Consider the following 17,379-nt stretch of genomic DNA (forward strand, 5'->3'; position numbering starts at 1 on the left):
AATATTGTAGACTCGTGTAAGAATGAAGTATTATTATTATTACTTTTGCACAAAGCATGCCTTGCGATATCAGGGATCTTTGTATTAACGTTGTATTATTACTGTTAATACAGAACATAAAATAATATAAATTAGATTAATTGTAATATTTGTTCCCTTTCCAACAATCTTTTCCTTATTATAGTTTGTTAAACATTTAAATACGAAGAAAAAAAAGCGAGAGAGTTATTTTTATAAAATGCATTGGAGTAAAAAGGTATTGTAAGTATCGAATCAAAATCCATTGGAAACTGAATTATTTAGTTTTCATTTGGAGCCAGTAGTAGCAGTGGACGTTACCAGTGTTTTATGAGCAAGCACGTAATTATCTTTTTTCTTTTTTTTCTTTTTCTTTTTTTTTCTTACTCTTTTTTCTTCTCTTTTTAAATGAGAATTATTCCGATATAATATATTTATAACCGTGCAACTGTAAATGCTTAAACATCGATTCGGATTAAAGCGAATAATCTCACCTCGTTCGCGCTTTAACGGATAAAGAAGAAAAAACAAAAGAAAAAAAAAGAAAAAGATCTTTGAGGATCTAACTAAAATCGAATGAAAGCGTAAATTTCTATTTTCTTAATCTACTCTCTCGTCGTCGTCGTCGTCGTCGTCGTCGTCGTCGTCGTCGTCGTCGTCGTCTTTATTACGTTTCTTCTTCTTCTTCTTCTTTCTTTTCTTCTTTTCTTCGAGAAATTGAAAAATCTTTTAATACCGTATTCTTATTACTATTGAGGAAGAGACTTTTGTACAATATCATGGAATACCTATATTCGTTCGAAACAAATGCAAATAATGTCTCTTTCTATTTTATCTCGATTTTTACATACGACATAATACCGGCATAATCGCGTTAACGTTTATCATAAACGTGATATACATACCGTATGTATGTACACTTTCACAACGGTAATATTCTTATGCGAGATATATTGTTTCTTACATCAGCGATATTTCGCATAATCTTCTCAAACCCTGCTGCTGCTGCTGCTGTTGCTGCTGTTGCTTCATTCGCAAAGAATAATACATTTTATTTATGATTTCTACGTTTATCGTGTTGAACCTCTGATTAAAAAGAATCATAACGGTTTGATACTTTATACTTAAGTAAGAAGAAAAATAGAAAAAAAAGAAAAACGTCCAAGAATATAAAATTGTAAAACGTAAAAAAAAAATTTAGAAATATGAGCTTAAAGGATATATATATATATATACATATGTAGACACAATACGTCGACCTGAGATAGTGATTTGGCAGGTGCATCCTAGAAAACCGAAACACAAGTACGGGAAAGATTATTCGTATATTCTCTCTCTCTCTCTCTCTCCGATAGAAATTTCTGTCAAAGTTGAAACTATCTCGTATGTAATTTCAACATTTATTACTACACAATTGTCGTGTAAATCCCATCGATTAAAAAGAATGATAGACAACAGGTATTAATATTTTTTGCTAAACTAGAAACTCAATCGAAATACCCTAGGAATGATAAAAATTCGGTCTGAAACGTAAAAAAAAAAAAAGAAAAAAAAAGTTATGGAATAATATAAGAGGAATGATTTAAAAGAAATTGATTGCAAAAGTAACAGCACAGATATAAGAAGACGCGTCGAATCGAAGATAGGAGATGATTTGGCAGGTGATTTTCTAGCGAATCCTAGCGTGCGTGTATATACGTATATGAGAAAAAGATTGGAAAAGTGTTATAGCGTGGCTCCCAATCGGAAAGATGTTATAGTGAGGGATCTAGCGAGGTATAGATGTAGGTGGACAGGTGGAAGGTTGTTGGTGGAAGGTTGTTGGTGGAAGGTTACGAGAGCGCAGACGCCCGAAAGCATCGAAGACAGTACCCGGCAGCGGGTGGTATCGGAGGTGGTAAGGTACGGTATCGGAGTACCGGACAGAGCTAGCTCGACCGCATTGCTGTGTTCGTTCCATTGAGTTCGCGAGGACGAGAGAGTGAGGATAATATTCATTTGACAATAATCATTTTTCTTTCCTTTTTTCTTTCATTCCCCTCCTAAACAAATATTATACGAAAATTATATTATACATTTTTTTGTGGGGTCAAACAACTTTTTCTTACGTCTCTCCACGTCATAAAATATTATTGGATATTCGACAAAATTTGTCTTTCGTCGAATTGAGACGAATAAACGGAAGGAAGGAAGGAAGGTAACAACGGGATAGAAGAGACACACGCATACGGACAGAGGGAGGGAGAGAAAGAGAGAGAGTGTGAGAGAGAGAGAGAGAGAGAGTAAAGAAACGAAATTTTATGTCGACAATAATTACGATCAAAACTGTCAACCAGAGTTGATCTTGGACGTTTCCCGCGCTTACGTTACACCTGTTAGCAAGGAAACCGGTGCCGGCCCTTGACCATCTAGAGGCAAGTAATAGAAACAATGTCAAATCAGTTCGTTAATTCTCTGTTATTATTTTCTTTTTATATACTATATAATTAATAATATATAATAATTCACACATTTATTTGCAATCGTGTTAAATCTCGATGAAGTTAACGTACGCGTTTTAATATAATCAAAATACACGTATTTGTTATGGGAATAATTTTGTTTTTCCCCAGACACACATAATCCAAACTCACTAGGAAAATAAATTTGCGAAACGTAAAAAGGAAACTTTAATAATATGTATTCTCCGTGAGAAGGAACTAAACGAGTTTAAAACAAGAATTTAATTAACGACATTTCAATCGCGAAAGTTTAATTAATCCTACGGGAGAAGTTTATTAAATTATTCGTACCTACTATTCGTATTTGTATTTTTTATTTTTTTCTTCTTCTTCTTGTTCGTCGTCGTTTTTAGTTTCGCGTAATTAATATAACACGTTTAGTAAATTACAATATCGTATATAGGGGGAAATATGGGTACAGTTAACTATACATAACAAGTTGAAATGGTAAACTCTGACATTTGGTAGAAATGAATTTTCGTTTTCTCCAAGCACATGTTGAAGTTGCGCGGTTAAACCGCTATATTCCCGCTTTAGTATGACTCGTCGAAGTATGGAATGGTAAAGTTATGGAGGTAGAGATAGTTTTCCACTCGCCATAGACTAGTCTAGTACCATCTAGAAAGTTATTTCACGTAACGACGTGTAACCTACATAACTTTTAACGCTAGTGCTGAAGAAACGGAGATACGAAAGATAGAGAGAGAGAGAGAGAGAGAGAGAGAGGAAGAGAAAGAGAGTGATAGTAATGAAAGAGGATATAATAAGCAAGAAAACGATACTAAAAAAGTAAAACCATAAGAAAATGAACTAAAGGAAAAAAAAAAATATCATTTAACATTATAATCAGGTATAATGTTAAATCGAGTTTTAACGAACCTCGACGAGTGTTAGAATTTGAAATTCTAGCAAAAATTCAACCACTACCGGATATCTTTATCTATAACAAACTTTGCTTATCCCCGTTTGTATAATAAGAGGGTCAGGATAATGTATTCCTTTCGCTAATCTTCTGGTATTACAAACTAGGTAAACTCTAAGTAAGAAGATACTAGTTTGATATTATTCAAATGAACAATTTTATAAAACGTATATATCTAGATTCTCTCTCTTTATCTTTCTTTTTTTTTTTCGCGAGCGAAAAACAATGAAAATTCCTTCCGCAGAGAAATTTCGCGTGGCGATTTCCGTGAAATTTGCGTTCGCTTTAAAAATCATCGTTCCTATGAATCAATCATCGTTGAAAAATCATAACTCCAGGCGTATATCTTGGGTCTTCTTTTTTTTGTTCGGTATGGTAAAAAGTTGGGGGAAAAAAAAAGAGGAGAAAAAAACGAAAGCATGGGAATTGAAATCCCACGACAGCGTGTCTCATCGCGCATCCTTGCATCCGTTTGCTCCATCAAGAAGGAAATGCGAAAGGAAGTATGATGATTCGAATGGTAAACGAAAAGCGGATTATGGAAAGTACGTTTTTTTATAGATTTGTGATTTTTCAGTTAGATAACCGGGACAACTATTATGTTCCTAGCAAACTAGACGAGGATAAAACGTGACGAAATCATTTTTAATAGAATCGTTTAATTGAATCGTTTAATAGAATCGTAATAGAATTGCATTTGTATTCGTGTTAAAGAGTAGAAAATAAATTGTCGAGTTGAAAGATTTTTAATTTTAAAGTAAAAAAAAACAAGAGTGTCAAAAACAAAATTAGTCATTTTTCATCGGATAGATTTAAATAAAGTTGATTTATGATTTATGATTTATGATTTTCAGTCGTGCAAACTTTCGTAAAGAAAAAGAAACAAAAATATAAAAGAAAAATGTATGTTTTGTGCAACGTGCGCGTAACATCAAAGAGGGAGGTAGAGGGAGGGAGAGAGAGAGAGACGAGAGACATCGATGCTTTTCTCAAAATAAAGAGATATCTATCTGCATGTTACAGCCATTAATAATATTGAAAATTGATGATTCCGAGTACGCACACGCATATATAAATATAATTCGATATTTGTTGCGGACGAATTGTGGGTAGTTGCGAAGATACATCCGTTGTACGTTATAGCTATCGTGGTTTTAACCCAAATATCTATAGAAGGGGGAGGATTGGGGAGGAGGATTGGGGAGGAGGATTGGAGAGGTGACCAAACGATTTCTCTCATCCCCATTCAGGCCCTCTTTCGATAATATACCCTTTTGCCTGCCAACGTGTTTACGCCAAAGGACATTACCCCAGATCGGTCTCGCCTACATTTACTACTACTATTACGCGAACACACACATACGCATAGTAGTGTTACGTACAAAGGGAAGCATATATATAACAATTGGATGCAACGTAGAAATGCATAAAGTTCGAAAATACCAACTCACGTTAGATTACTTCCCGAAAAGAAAAAACTATAAAGAATCGTGCGTCCTTTTCATGGAAAAACTCGTAGAGAAGTTTCGAGAAGTGCTCGAGGAGCAACGACCTTATATTCCAGCGTTTGATCTATAAAATTGATTATATATCTGTATAGATCCCCCGTAGACACGATCGGTGCGCGGTATATAGTCGACCCGTTTTATCTTGGCCAAGTTCTTGCTTGGCCAGGTCGTTGCTTGGCCAGGTCGTTGCTTGGAACTGGGAGAACGGATACATCGAACACCACATTGCAAATTTGACTGGTTGGAATAAATCCAAATGGTTTATCCCCATCTTTTAAACATGTTTTTTTTCTTCCTTCTACTACCAAAAGAGAAAGACTTATTTTCCCCGTGTAAGTTACTTCATTCAAATTCTAATCCCTTTTTTCTTTCCCATCATTTCTCTGTCCTATCCTATCCCTCGCTTGTATGTGATTTATACATCGAATACGTAGGTGTGAAATATTTCGAGTTCGCTTTTATATAACCTTTTGCTGGTTTAACGTCGTATCCTCTTTGACGTTAAATCGACTTGCCCTGGGTAAGGGATGCTGGAATATATTTTTCGCTTCTCGAATCTGTTTAACGAGGCGCGAGATAAATCACGCGCGATAGACCGTAAAGTAAAGAAGCGTGTTGCAAGTTTTCTTCATTTCCATCGTTAAAAAAAAAAGGAAAGAAACGAAATGAGATTCACGAGAGAAAAAGAGGAATAACAATTTATGATCGTTCCTATTCTACGCTATTAAATGCAACTTCTTGTCCTTTTTTTTTCTTATTTGTTTTTAACGATAGGGTAGGTCGAATAATAGGTAAAAGCTCGAAGGGGTGTCACGTATCGAACGGCAATTACCGTCTGTGCGAATAAGTGTAAAGACGCGTGTGCACGTTAAGTGGAGCAACGACCGGAGGAAGCAAGGAAGCATGGTAAAACTCTCTTTGGACTCGTGTGTAGAAATTTCTCGTCGTAGTTGTCGTCGTTCTTGGCTCCTTGGCTCCTTGGTTCCTTGGCTCCTTGGCTCCTTGGCTCCTTGGTTCTGTCGGCTCTTTCTCTACTAGTACTTACTTTCGTTTTTCGATTTAGTTTACATGGGAAAAGGACCAATGGGATCCGACCGACAAGAAAGATGAAGAAAACTAGAAGGATGTAGCAAAATAGGCAACATGCTGAAACGTCAATGGTGAAACCGAGCGAACAACGAGGGGGGTACTTTTCCTTCCGCGTTATGCATTTGCTTCTACTTTCTTTCATTTTATTTTGAAGGCAACCCCTGGCGTCGCGTCGCGTCGCGTAGTCGTCGCGTCGCGTAGTCGACCCGTCGCCTAATCTTTTTCTTTATTTCTTCCTCTTCCTCTTCAACAACTCCTTCGAAAAAGTCAAGTTGAAAGATCGCACAAAGCGATGACTCCAGTACTTTCCAACTAACTTTCTATCTTTCCTTTTTTTCTTTTTCCTTCCTTTTTATTTTCGAGTTAAGCAATTTTTGTTCCTATTAAATGGAACGATTGAATCGTACCAGAATGACTTTTTAATGTGCCCGAAACAATTGTCAGTTAGTTTAACCTGACTATTTTGATATTCGATTTAATCAACGTCCAACTAATCGATTATATCAGGAAGTTACGTTCAAGGAATTACAATTTACGTGTCTATGTATGCCTCTTCAAGTTGATTTTTTCAACGCTTCTAATATACTCTCGACACATTTTTTTTTCCATCAAATTTTTTGCGTTTGATTTAAAAGAAAAAAGGAAAAAAAAACTTGTGAAATATTTTATATTTAATATTACTGCGAAACTTCAAACGAAATAAAAGTGGGATAGGAAAAAAAAAAAGAAAAAAAAGAAAAAAAGAAAAAAAGAAGAAAGGGAGGAAACTTGCAACTCAATCGGTCGCGTAGCATTTATCGGATGGTTTAATCGATCGCGTTGTCCTTATCGAGCGTGATTAATCTCACGTAGTACTTGATCCTTGTTCTCGTATACCTGTTATCTCGATGGAAATTGCGTTACTCTTTGCTATCGATCGTACGAGAAAAAGCCTCTTTCCTGCAACCGAGTTCAATTCGTGTGAGTCGATGCACAAATATTATTATTATTATCATCGTTTTTAAAAATATTTAAAATTAGACGAAATTGCGAAAAGGGTGAGCATTTAACACGCAAACAAATAATTATATTTCTCCAATTTTTACCATTTTTCTATACGATTTTTCTTTCCTTTAATATTTTTTTTCCCCGTTCGAAAAGGGCTCATTTATACATAAGAAAGATAGGTATCGTTCGCGTTAATTTCATTTCCCTTCGTTTGTCCTTTTTACTTTTTCTTTTTTATCCGATAAAGTTTCTCAAGAAAATATCATTAACCACAAAGTGAGAGAAAGAGAGAGTTATTTTAAAGGTGGATATCTATTTACTTTCTTTATTCCCCGAGCTTTTCTACAGTTTTTTAAGAACAATTTTCCCGCAAACTAAATCACGGTTAACAAACGCGAAAAAAAAAGAAGAAGAAGATAAAGAATGATAATATATATACATGCAACTAGACAAACAGAAAATTGTGCGTGCCAGTCCGATATTTCTTTTTTCATATTCCGTTGCTTTATGAAATATTTGTTTTGAGAGAAAAAGAAATTATAGATAACCGACGCAAAAAAAAAAAGATATGTATATATATATATATATATATACACATATGCATACATATGTATGTATGCATACATATGCATACACGTATAAATATTTTTTTAGAAATAAAATTGCGAGTACATCGAAGGCGAACAAAAAATATTCCTATATATTATTTATAAATAACTTTTGCTTGCTTGCTTGCTTGCTTGCTTGCTTGCTTCGGGAGATATAATTCGTTCGTAGGAAAAATAAAACAATAGTTAACTAACGCGATAAAATAATATATACGTATTTGCTAGAAATAATATTGTATGTTAAAAAATGTAAAAATCAAATATATAAAAGCGTGCGTACGAATCGGACATTTTTATTCCCGTATTTTGATATTTCAGGAAATTTTGGGTACAAATGATGAAGGGTCGACATCACTTTCGACGACGATTTAGTCTCCAACCATCGTCTTTGAAGGAAGGACAGGAAGATGGAACGGCGAAGAACGCTAGGTTGGTAACATTTTTTGATTTATATGATCCCATACACCGGTGTAGATAAAACACAAATATATACGGTGAGATCAAATTTATTCAATTGAGTATTTGTAAATGGTAGTACATTAAAATCATCTTAAATAATATTTCGAAGAGAATCGTGCTAACGAATGTTAAAGATCTCTTATAACACTATAAGATTTGGATCAGTGACAACACAGTTGATAATAAAACAATCATTCGGGAACTTGGACACCAATTTCTACAATGAGAAATAAATAAGCAATGAATATATAGGAAAAATCGATTATCGTAAATGAATTTGCTTTCCCAATGAATGAATTAACGATCGATGCTAAAATTGTTATTTTTTGTTCGGAATTATTTGAAGAAAAGCGACTTTTATCTCACCCTGTGTGTATATGAACAAAATAAATGATATGGTCAGTAAAGTTATTTATACCTATCCCTAACGGTATTCCATCCCTTCGTGTATCGTTTTTTTCTTTGCCAACAACTTCTGAGATAGAAAAAAAAAAGAAGAAACGTTTGTAATATCGCGAGAATCCTAATCGAGGGGGAAGAGCGAGAAGGAAAGAAAAAGTAGGACCCCAATTCTACTTTATCCGGGTCTTTATTCTTTGTCTCGTAATAAGTATGCGTCTCTGTATCTTTCCCCGCTAATAGGCATAGATTATTACCAAGACGATGAGATTTTCGATCGAGATAGCTGTTATCTGGTGCATGTGAAAACCTTGGACCCATCTTCCTTCTTTCCTTCCTTCCTTCCGCCTTTTCAACCCATGTTTCACCCTATTTCAAGGCGAACCACACTATTCTGGTTTCGTCGGAGAAATCAGGACACTTTTGTACAATGCGCGCATTCAATAGAGCGCACTTCGTACTTAAAAGAGATCTTTAACATTCGTTAACACGATTCTCTCTCTCTTCGAGATATTATTTAAGATGATTTTAATGTACTACCATTTAGAAATACTCAATTGAATCTTAAAAGAAAATAAGATAAATTACTTCAATTGAATTTTGAATGAATGAAGAATAAATCACGTGGACACACACACACGCTCGTTTCTGTAATTCCAGAAACGAAAGATTATCGGAATCGGATAGCGGTGGTGGCGATGGAAAATCAGCCGAAAGTTCTGTAAGACATAAAATAGTAGTAATGGGTGCTGCCAAGGTCGGCAAATCGGCAATAATCAATCAATTTCTTTACGGTACCTTCACACCAAAATATAAACGCACCGTTGAGGAAATGCATCATGGTGACTTTAACGTATCCGGTATTCATTTAACTCTCGACATCTTGGACACTTCCGGCTCTTACGAATTTCCAGCTATGAGAGATCTGTCTATTAAATCGGCGGATGCGTTTGTCTTAGTCTACGATGTGAATGATGTCAATACGTTTCACGAAGTGAAAACCTTGAGGACGTTGATATTGAATACGAAAGGAGTGGTACCTATCGTAGTCGTTGGTAATAAATTGGATCTAGTGGAGAAGGAGCAAGAGGTAACGTTCATTACCTTCATTTTCTTCATTCTAATCACAAAGTAATAAGAAAGATAATTAATTAATTAATTAATTAATTAATTAATTAGGGATTTACTATATTGTTTACGTGGATTTGTACAGGTTGACAGCGAGAGTACCCGAGAATTGGTAACATCCAAATGGGAAAATGGTTTCGTCCAAGTATCTGCAAAAGAAAATTTAAATATTTCTCAAGTATTTAAAGAATTATTATTACAGGCCAAATTGAAATACAACTTGAGTCCAGCGTTACGTAGAAGACGTCGTCAATCTTTACCACCGCCCCCGCATTTGAATTCGCGCAGTAGCAGCGCGCACGTACCCTCGCCGGCGCAGTTGCAACACTTGCAACAAATACGGGAACGCGCTGAATCGAAAAGAAATTCATGTATTTTGTCGTAAAAACATACATACGGATATACATACGTAACGTACGATACTTTACAATGATCTCTCTTTTCTTTTTTTTTTTTTTCGAATCTTTCAATTACCTAGAGGACACATAATTTTACCATTTGCTAACGTAATCGATCCTAGGATTAAGCTTATAAATGGGCTATATATTTGAAAGGATTTATTAAAGAACATTTCTAAAGGATTAACGCGTTAATTATATAACGTGGTTCCTTTGCGCTGAAAATGATTACTCCTTTTTCAGCAATATTCAAAGATACAATGATTTCAAGATATCATTCACAATCTTAATATCTACATTCACGTATACATGGGTGAATTGAAAAGTCTTGACACTAGCATAGAAACGGCTAACTGGTATTAAAAAATAAATGGTATTAAACAAATTTTTTTTTTCTTCGGGCTTACAACTTTTCAATCCACCCTCATAGATTTTTCTTTTTTTTTTCTTTGTCGTAGATCTGTTTGTTATTTTTTTATTTTATAGAAAAGTAAAATATAATCGAATTACGAATTTAAACGTCATTCAATAGAATTTATTCGATCGATAGTGAAACTTACTGACCAACTTTAAACGATAGGATAGATACAATACACCCACTAATGCAGGATAAGTCATATAAAACGTACAACATTTTTTGATCTATAGATAGTATATATCTTAACAGATGGTGTAAATATAAAATACATATACCTGTATCTGTAACACGTCCGATATAGATACGAAATAGTTACATTTCAAGCCACTCGTTGTGATAAACCGTATACATTGTTTGGTCGCCTTAAAAATAACAAATACAAAAATTATAAATATTCTCAATATATTCATCTTCATGAAACGTTCCAATATTTTCTAAAAACGAGTTCTCTTAGAGACGATATATATTTAAATCCATGTATATGGAAAGCTTAAATAAATAGAATAATTACTAATTACATAATTACAATATATATATATATATAGCCTCGTATATACCTTTGAATGTATTTTTAATGCCAATTTCAGGGTAATTTCAGGGTAATTTCACACTGCCCAACAATTTTCTCTATTTCTTTTTTCTTGTTTATCAATTATTTTCATACTTAATCGTATGTGTATAGAAATGTGTGATCAATTTTTACCATATGTTCGTTCGACAAAAATCAAATTTTCAACTTATACTTGAACTTGAATCTTTGCATGACGTTCCTATTTAATTAATTGTACATAAACATTATTATTAACGAAAATATTATCCAATCAATGATTATATATTAACGATGTTAGAAAGAGAGAGGAAAGGAGAGAATTATTTAACAATATATTATCTTCTTAAAATTTTAATATTAAAAATTGTATAATAAAAATATTCTCTCGTCTTGTAGACAAACACACTTTAATGGATATGTGTATAATAATCGATGTAATACGTTGCAATATTTTCGTTTCGTTTACAATTAACTAAATATATTCTAAATGTTCTTAAAAGTTTTCTATCTTTTTCTATTTTGTTTCCAAATCTTTAACGTTTCACATACGCCATGCGTCATTCGTCAAATCAAATTAGAAATGTATGAAACATTCCTATTATCGTGTCATTAACCCTTTCGTTACGGTATGCTTTGCCATGAGTATTATTCCATATAAATTTGCTCATACATATATGTTTTGTCGCATATGATCCCTATATGGGTCAGTCGTTCATACGAGGCCTTTGCATGGACGGACCCGTATATGGGTCGTCAGTAACGAAAAAGTTCAAAGTACCAAAGAAATATGTAAATAAAATTACTTTTAAAAGGAGGATGTGTACGATCTTGTAATCTCTGAATAAACCGCGTCTATCAATAATTTATACAAATGTATTATCAAATATAAGTAGAAAAAAAAGAAGGAATTCTTTCCTTTAACGACTATCCTTTTTAAATAGTTTAAACGAGTTTTACTTCGGCGCCAAGAATTTTCATTGGTCCGTTATGTTTGATTCTTAACTACGTGAATATAAAGTCATTCTAATAATGTATAAAAAAGAAATATTCAAGAAGTTTATTCTTGTTGATTATACAATTGAAGAAATAGATAATTACTTCTAATGCATTTGCAAATGCAATAAAAAATACAACACTAATCATAATAATAATAACATGTTGAAATAACATATATAGAACACGTGCGCTGTCTTAACCCGAGATTATGTGAATTATCGTTTTTTAAATTGCATTTCAATATATAATTATTATGGCGTTGTTTCTTAATTCCATTAAATGTATTAGAAATTTGAAAAATATTTCCAAATTAATTCAAACCGCTGGAAGTAATAAAAGATTTTTATGCTCTGCAAATGTACCAAATGTTCTAGAAATGAAAGTAAGGTTAGTTAACTTTATTGTTATGATTGATGAATAACTTTTTAGTTAATATATGATATATATTTATTAACATATAATCGTAATATATTTATATTAAAATTATTGTAATAGTATGCCGACGGATTTTTATGGCTATCAAACTTCAGGACACGGTATAGATTCGCTAATCGAAAAAGTGAATAAAAACTTGCATAATAGAAGATTAATTGACAAAAATGTGATTGATGAAATTATACAATGCGTGCAGATAGAAGGTAAAATTATTTTATATCAAATTTTATATGGAAAAATCTTGCTAATGTGGTATGAATCAGAGATGACAAATGGGATTTGATTTGTGTGCCAAAATATATGATGAAATTTATTATAATCTTTTTCCTGTATAAGATATATTGTGATAAATGAATATAGTAAATATGAATGATTATATTCAGTTTTATAGACCTCGTATTTATAATTGCATCGAATAGTTCGTACTTTTTATGAAACTTTATTCAACGTTTTATTCAAATGAGTTTTCCATACTTGTGCGTGCTATCAAATATTTTTCATATGTACCATTTATTTGTCATTCCTGGTATAAACTATTTGCAAGATACTTCATTACAAATAATTAAACAAGATGTAAAATTATTGGTATTAATGGTTGGAATACATAATATTTCATTTCAGGAAAAATAGATTCTTCGCAGGCTCTATCAATCCTGCGCAGCTGCAATCTTTTGATACAATGTACACCCGAGCAAAGAATTGATCTTGCGACTACCTTGTGGAAATTATTTGATATTTATAGTAAGTTGATCCCTTTACTTTATCCTTTTTTTATTTTTCTTATCTTTGTAACTTTGTAACTTTGTACAAATTTTTTAATTAATTTAAGATGTTCAAATGAATGCGTCTTATTATAATGCGCTGTTAAACATTTATTTGAAAAATAACCATGAATTTTCTCCATTGGACATTTTATCTGATATGAAAAAACAATCTATCGAGCCGAATGAAAATACATACAAAGAACTTTTGAAGTATTATTGTATAAAGGGTAATATTTCTGGAGCGATGACAGTATTTCAATGTATGAAGGATGAAAAGCATGTTTTAACCGAAGATGTATTTAATTCATTCATTCTAGGATATACTCAAGCTCGGTAAACATATTTATATTTATTCGTTTCCTTTAAATATTACAATATTTACTATAACATTTTTTGTTTCTTTTTTTCAGTAGAATATTTTCATTGTTATTATTAATTTAATAATCTACGTTTGTATGATATTTATATTAAATACATTTTTTCTTTTAAGTGATCTAAAAAGTGCGGTAAATGTTCTTCAAATTATGGAAAAGATTAATCTAACTCCTACGAATAAGACTTATAGTGCATTAATGTGTGCTTATGCTACATATAATGATACGAAAAGCATTGAAGAAATATTATATAAATGTCGAATGAAAGATATAAAGTTTACAAATGAAGATTTATTAGATGTAATATATACTTTAATAGCTAATAAAAATGTAGATTATGTCAACGAGGTAAGATATAATTAGAAAATATTACTATGCAAATATATATACACACACATATATACATTTTTAATAATACTGACTATTTACAGATGCTCGTTAAATTAAAGAGACCATTTCACATGGAGGCATTAGAATTTTTAGCAAAGATTATTGATCTCAAACAAGAAAACATAGCTATGAAAATATTTTATTATTTTTATTCTGATATTAAATCTAAATTAATGAAAATTCAATATGAAAATTTCTTTATACATAAATTAATATACAGTGGTGCGGTATGTAAGAGAGAAAGAAAGCAAATAATATTACAAGTTTTCCACTCGAAATTTAGTGTTTTGCATATTAAATTTTATCTTTTTTCGAATCAAAATCAACCTTTGGTAAATAAAATTGTGCTCAAAGCCTATAAGAATTTTGAAATTTGATTTGCAGAAAGTTGAATTTGGAGTGTGAAACATATATATATATATATATGTATATTTATTTACGTATATATATTTTATCTTAGCCTATTGAAAAAATTGTAGAAACGTGTAACCAATTTTACACGAATTACGGTAACAACAAAATATTTTATCAAGCGATTTATTATGCTTTCAAACAAAATAAGGATGCCTTAGTATCAAGTTTACTAAAAGAATGGAAAAATAAAGGACATAAACTTAGGCCACATTATTTTTGGCCCTTTTTAACTAAATTACAAGAAAATCATGATATCAAAGGTACTATATAAATTATTTACTCTTTATATTTTTTTTTATAATTACAATAAATCTAATATTGAATTTTTTCTATTAGGTCTTCTAGAATATGCGAAGAATATGAAAGAGGTATACGGAGTTGACCCTTGTATAAGTACTGTTGCAGATTATATTTTACCTAATCTTTTAACTCCTAGCATGAGTACTGCTTTTTTTTTGTCAGAATACAACATACCGATAGAAACAACAAGGAATGCTGTAATTTATTATTGGTTAACATATTTTAAAACAAAACTCAGTGCGGACTATGGTAAGTAAATAATAATTATATATATATATATATAAAAATAAAAATATATGAAACCTTAAATGTTATGTAATGGTTAATACATTTTATTGGTACAGTTATACAGCATCCATGTTATTACGATGACTTCATATTGAAATCAAAACTCAAATGGTCGTTATTTAATACATGTGATATCGATTCTTATTTGATAATCGCAAATACTCTCTATAGAGAGACTACATCTGGGGCAAAAGAAAAAGTTTCTTTAGATGAAAAGATACTTGATATCATGAGTTTCTTAAAAGATAATCCAACGCGTATTTCAAAGGTATATATGTAACTGCACATATATGTCTTTTCATTTACATTTAAACATTTGCAAAAATTATTTTTAATATTTTATTTTTACCTACAGATACTACAATATATATCAAAGAATGAAATAAGTATCTCTGATAATACTTATAAGATTTTATCCGAATATCAAATGGCAAGTTCAATAAATAAAACAACACAACTATTAGAAAATTTAAGAGAGGTCAACGACTCTTCGGTAAAAACTCATTCACTCGAATTCAATAAAATTGGAAGAATTACTAATTAAGAAAAAGCAGTATTTTATATTTTAGAAATATAAAATAAACTAGTGTTAAAATTAATATTCGAATGATCAATTTTATCTTATGTGTATCTTGTTTTTTAAATCCTTCTGTGAATCTATCTGCATGTCAAAATCTAATTAGTAATAATACGTATCTTGGGAATAGGTGATAAATACGGCGAATGAACATAGAAACGAATAATTCGATAACTGAATAACTGCATTCTCTTACTTATTCTGATCTTTCTTTACCACTCAGTAATTTTTTGGTATCATATAATCTATTTTGTGTTTTATATGTTAAAAAAACATTGTTAAAATGATTAATATAATTCTATCATAATACGTAGAGAAAAATTAGTACTGTGTCAGTGGGTACAAAATTAATAAAATTATGAAAAAATTTAATTGATATGTTGTAGCAATTAAAGACTTGGAATACCGCTACGTCAAAACAAATAAATGTCTCTACAGTAAATGAATTGTTTAATGAATACTCGAGGGAAGAAAGTAAAAAAGTTTTGCAAACACTTATAATCAAATATCCTACTTGTAATACGGCCAAATTAGTTTTAAATTATGCAAAAAAATTAATATCAGTAGGTGATTTAAACGGTAAGCTGTTTTTTTTTCTTTCCATTTGAAATTTTATACATTTAATGTCTTCTTCTAGTTTTTTTTTTACTAGTTGCTTTGAAATTTTTTAATTTTTTCATGTTAAAGATAGTTGTTAAATGAAACATTGAAATACTTTTTAATCGAGTAAAAACAATTATAAAAGGGAAAATTACATCTTTACATTAGAAAAACAAAACAAAATTACGATCTTTTGAAGTTTATTCACTTAAATTAAAATGCCCAAAACGATTTGTATTCGCATGTAAAAATATTAAATTTTTGTTCTTTTATATTTTTCTTTTTCGTACATTTGTGATTCATAAGAAAACCATGGAGAGCCTCTTTATTTCAATAGAAAATAACAATATGCAAAAAAATAATTTCTGAAACGTACAAATATTTTAAATGATTTTCAATTATTGATTTAGATGCAGCAGAACTAATAAAGTATACCGGTCAAATAATCAAAGTTAAAAGTCCTTTGTTAGCAAAAGAGACTAAAAAATTATTAAATAAAATTGCTTTAATAGGCAATGATACAGTATTACACAAATTTGTTGACATACTTCTACAACAAAATTATATCACACCATCGACAACAAATTATTTAAACTTGCTTATTACGATTCATGTTGATCAGTACGTATTTAATAACTTTTTATGTTTTATTTTATATATTCTTTATGAAGTATAGTTAAAGTTTTTTTTTTATTTATTCTATGAATTTGATAAAATTAATATCTAATTAATTAATATCATTGAATTTATCTGGTGTTTTCTATTATATTAGAGAACATTTTTTTGGTTTGTAAAAAAAAATATGATTTGTCTTTCCGCTTATTCTGTGATAAAATCTCATGCGAAAGGAAGTTCTTCCCACATTATGGCATTTATTATACTTGCGTTATATGTATAATTACATATTGTTTTATCATTTAATAGAGGCAATGTACGCAAAGCTTTGGAAATAGCTGAAATGTTGAATAATAAATATAATCATATACCTGCATTACAAAAATTAATCAAATTAATTGTCTTGGCAAAAGACACGGAGATATTGCAAGATTTTATAAAAATTGCTATTAAAACTTACGAGGAAGAATATATTTTAGGAGAATTAATAATATGCTTTTTGAGGAAAGATTTTGAAAAGGAAGCTAAAAAGCTAATAGAAGTAAACAGTTCAATGTATTTTTACATCACGCGTAATATTATTTATCATTTGATTTATATTCCTTTTTTACAGCTCTTTTGTAGATCCAATTACAATTTAG

General features: G+C 31.0%; 2 protein-coding genes across 3 annotated transcripts; both read left to right on the forward strand.

Annotated features, from left to right (window-relative positions):
* The first annotated feature begins 1,848 nt into the window (after positions 1 to 1,848).
* Positions 1,849 to 10,200, forward strand: LOC122513871 (ras-related protein Rap-1). Of its 2 annotated transcripts, none has more exons than XM_043630351.1 (4): positions 1,849 to 1,999; positions 7,952 to 8,062; positions 9,152 to 9,581; positions 9,705 to 10,200. In XM_043630351.1, the coding sequence occupies exons 2-4, from the start codon at positions 7,968 to 7,970 to the stop codon at positions 10,002 to 10,004; spliced, it is 825 nt and encodes a 274-aa protein (XP_043486286.1). In that variant the 5' UTR covers positions 1,849 to 1,999; positions 7,952 to 7,967; the 3' UTR covers positions 10,005 to 10,200. The 2 variants fall into 2 exon arrangements, with proteins under 2 accessions (XP_043486286.1, XP_043486285.1); XM_043630350.1 differs by having other exon boundaries at positions 1,850 to 2,432.
* Positions 10,201 to 11,977: 1,777 nt separating this feature from the next.
* On the forward strand, positions 11,978 to 17,379 carry LOC122513950 (leucine-rich PPR motif-containing protein, mitochondrial-like). Its single transcript, XM_043630488.1, has 13 exons — positions 11,978 to 12,368; positions 12,477 to 12,619; positions 13,038 to 13,157; positions 13,246 to 13,513; positions 13,671 to 13,902; positions 13,986 to 14,171; positions 14,405 to 14,618; positions 14,695 to 14,907; positions 15,003 to 15,214; positions 15,302 to 15,439; positions 15,910 to 16,102; positions 16,534 to 16,744; positions 17,352 to 17,379. The coding sequence occupies exons 1-13, from the start codon at positions 12,235 to 12,237 to the stop codon at positions 17,377 to 17,379; spliced, it is 2,292 nt and encodes a 763-aa protein (XP_043486423.1). The 5' UTR covers positions 11,978 to 12,234.

Source organism: Polistes fuscatus, unplaced genomic scaffold (assembly GCF_010416935.1).
Source record: "Polistes fuscatus isolate 324 unplaced genomic scaffold, CU_Pfus_HIC Scaffold13, whole genome shotgun sequence".
In the NCBI taxonomy this organism is placed as follows: Eukaryota; Metazoa; Arthropoda; class Insecta; order Hymenoptera; family Vespidae; genus Polistes; species Polistes fuscatus.

Bases quoted from the DNA above. Each gene is read 5' to 3' on its own strand.
- LOC122513871 (XM_043630351.1), top strand. From the start codon at position 7,968: ATGATGAAGGGTCGACATCACTTTCGACGACGATTTAGTCTCCAACCA. The intron at 8,063-9,151 runs GTTGGTAACATT...CTGTAATTCCAG, and splicing joins GGAACGGCGAAGAACGCTAG to AAACGAAAGATTATCGGAAT. The intron at 9,582-9,704 runs GTAACGTTCATT...GGATTTGTACAG, and splicing joins TAGTGGAGAAGGAGCAAGAG to GTTGACAGCGAGAGTACCCG.
- LOC122513950 (XM_043630488.1), top strand. From the start codon at position 12,235: ATGGCGTTGTTTCTTAATTCCATTAAATGTATTAGAAATTTGAAAAAT. The intron at 13,903-13,985 runs GTAAGATATAAT...GACTATTTACAG, and splicing joins ATGTAGATTATGTCAACGAG to ATGCTCGTTAAATTAAAGAG. The intron at 14,619-14,694 runs GTACTATATAAA...TTTTTCTATTAG, and splicing joins AGAAAATCATGATATCAAAG to GTCTTCTAGAATATGCGAAG.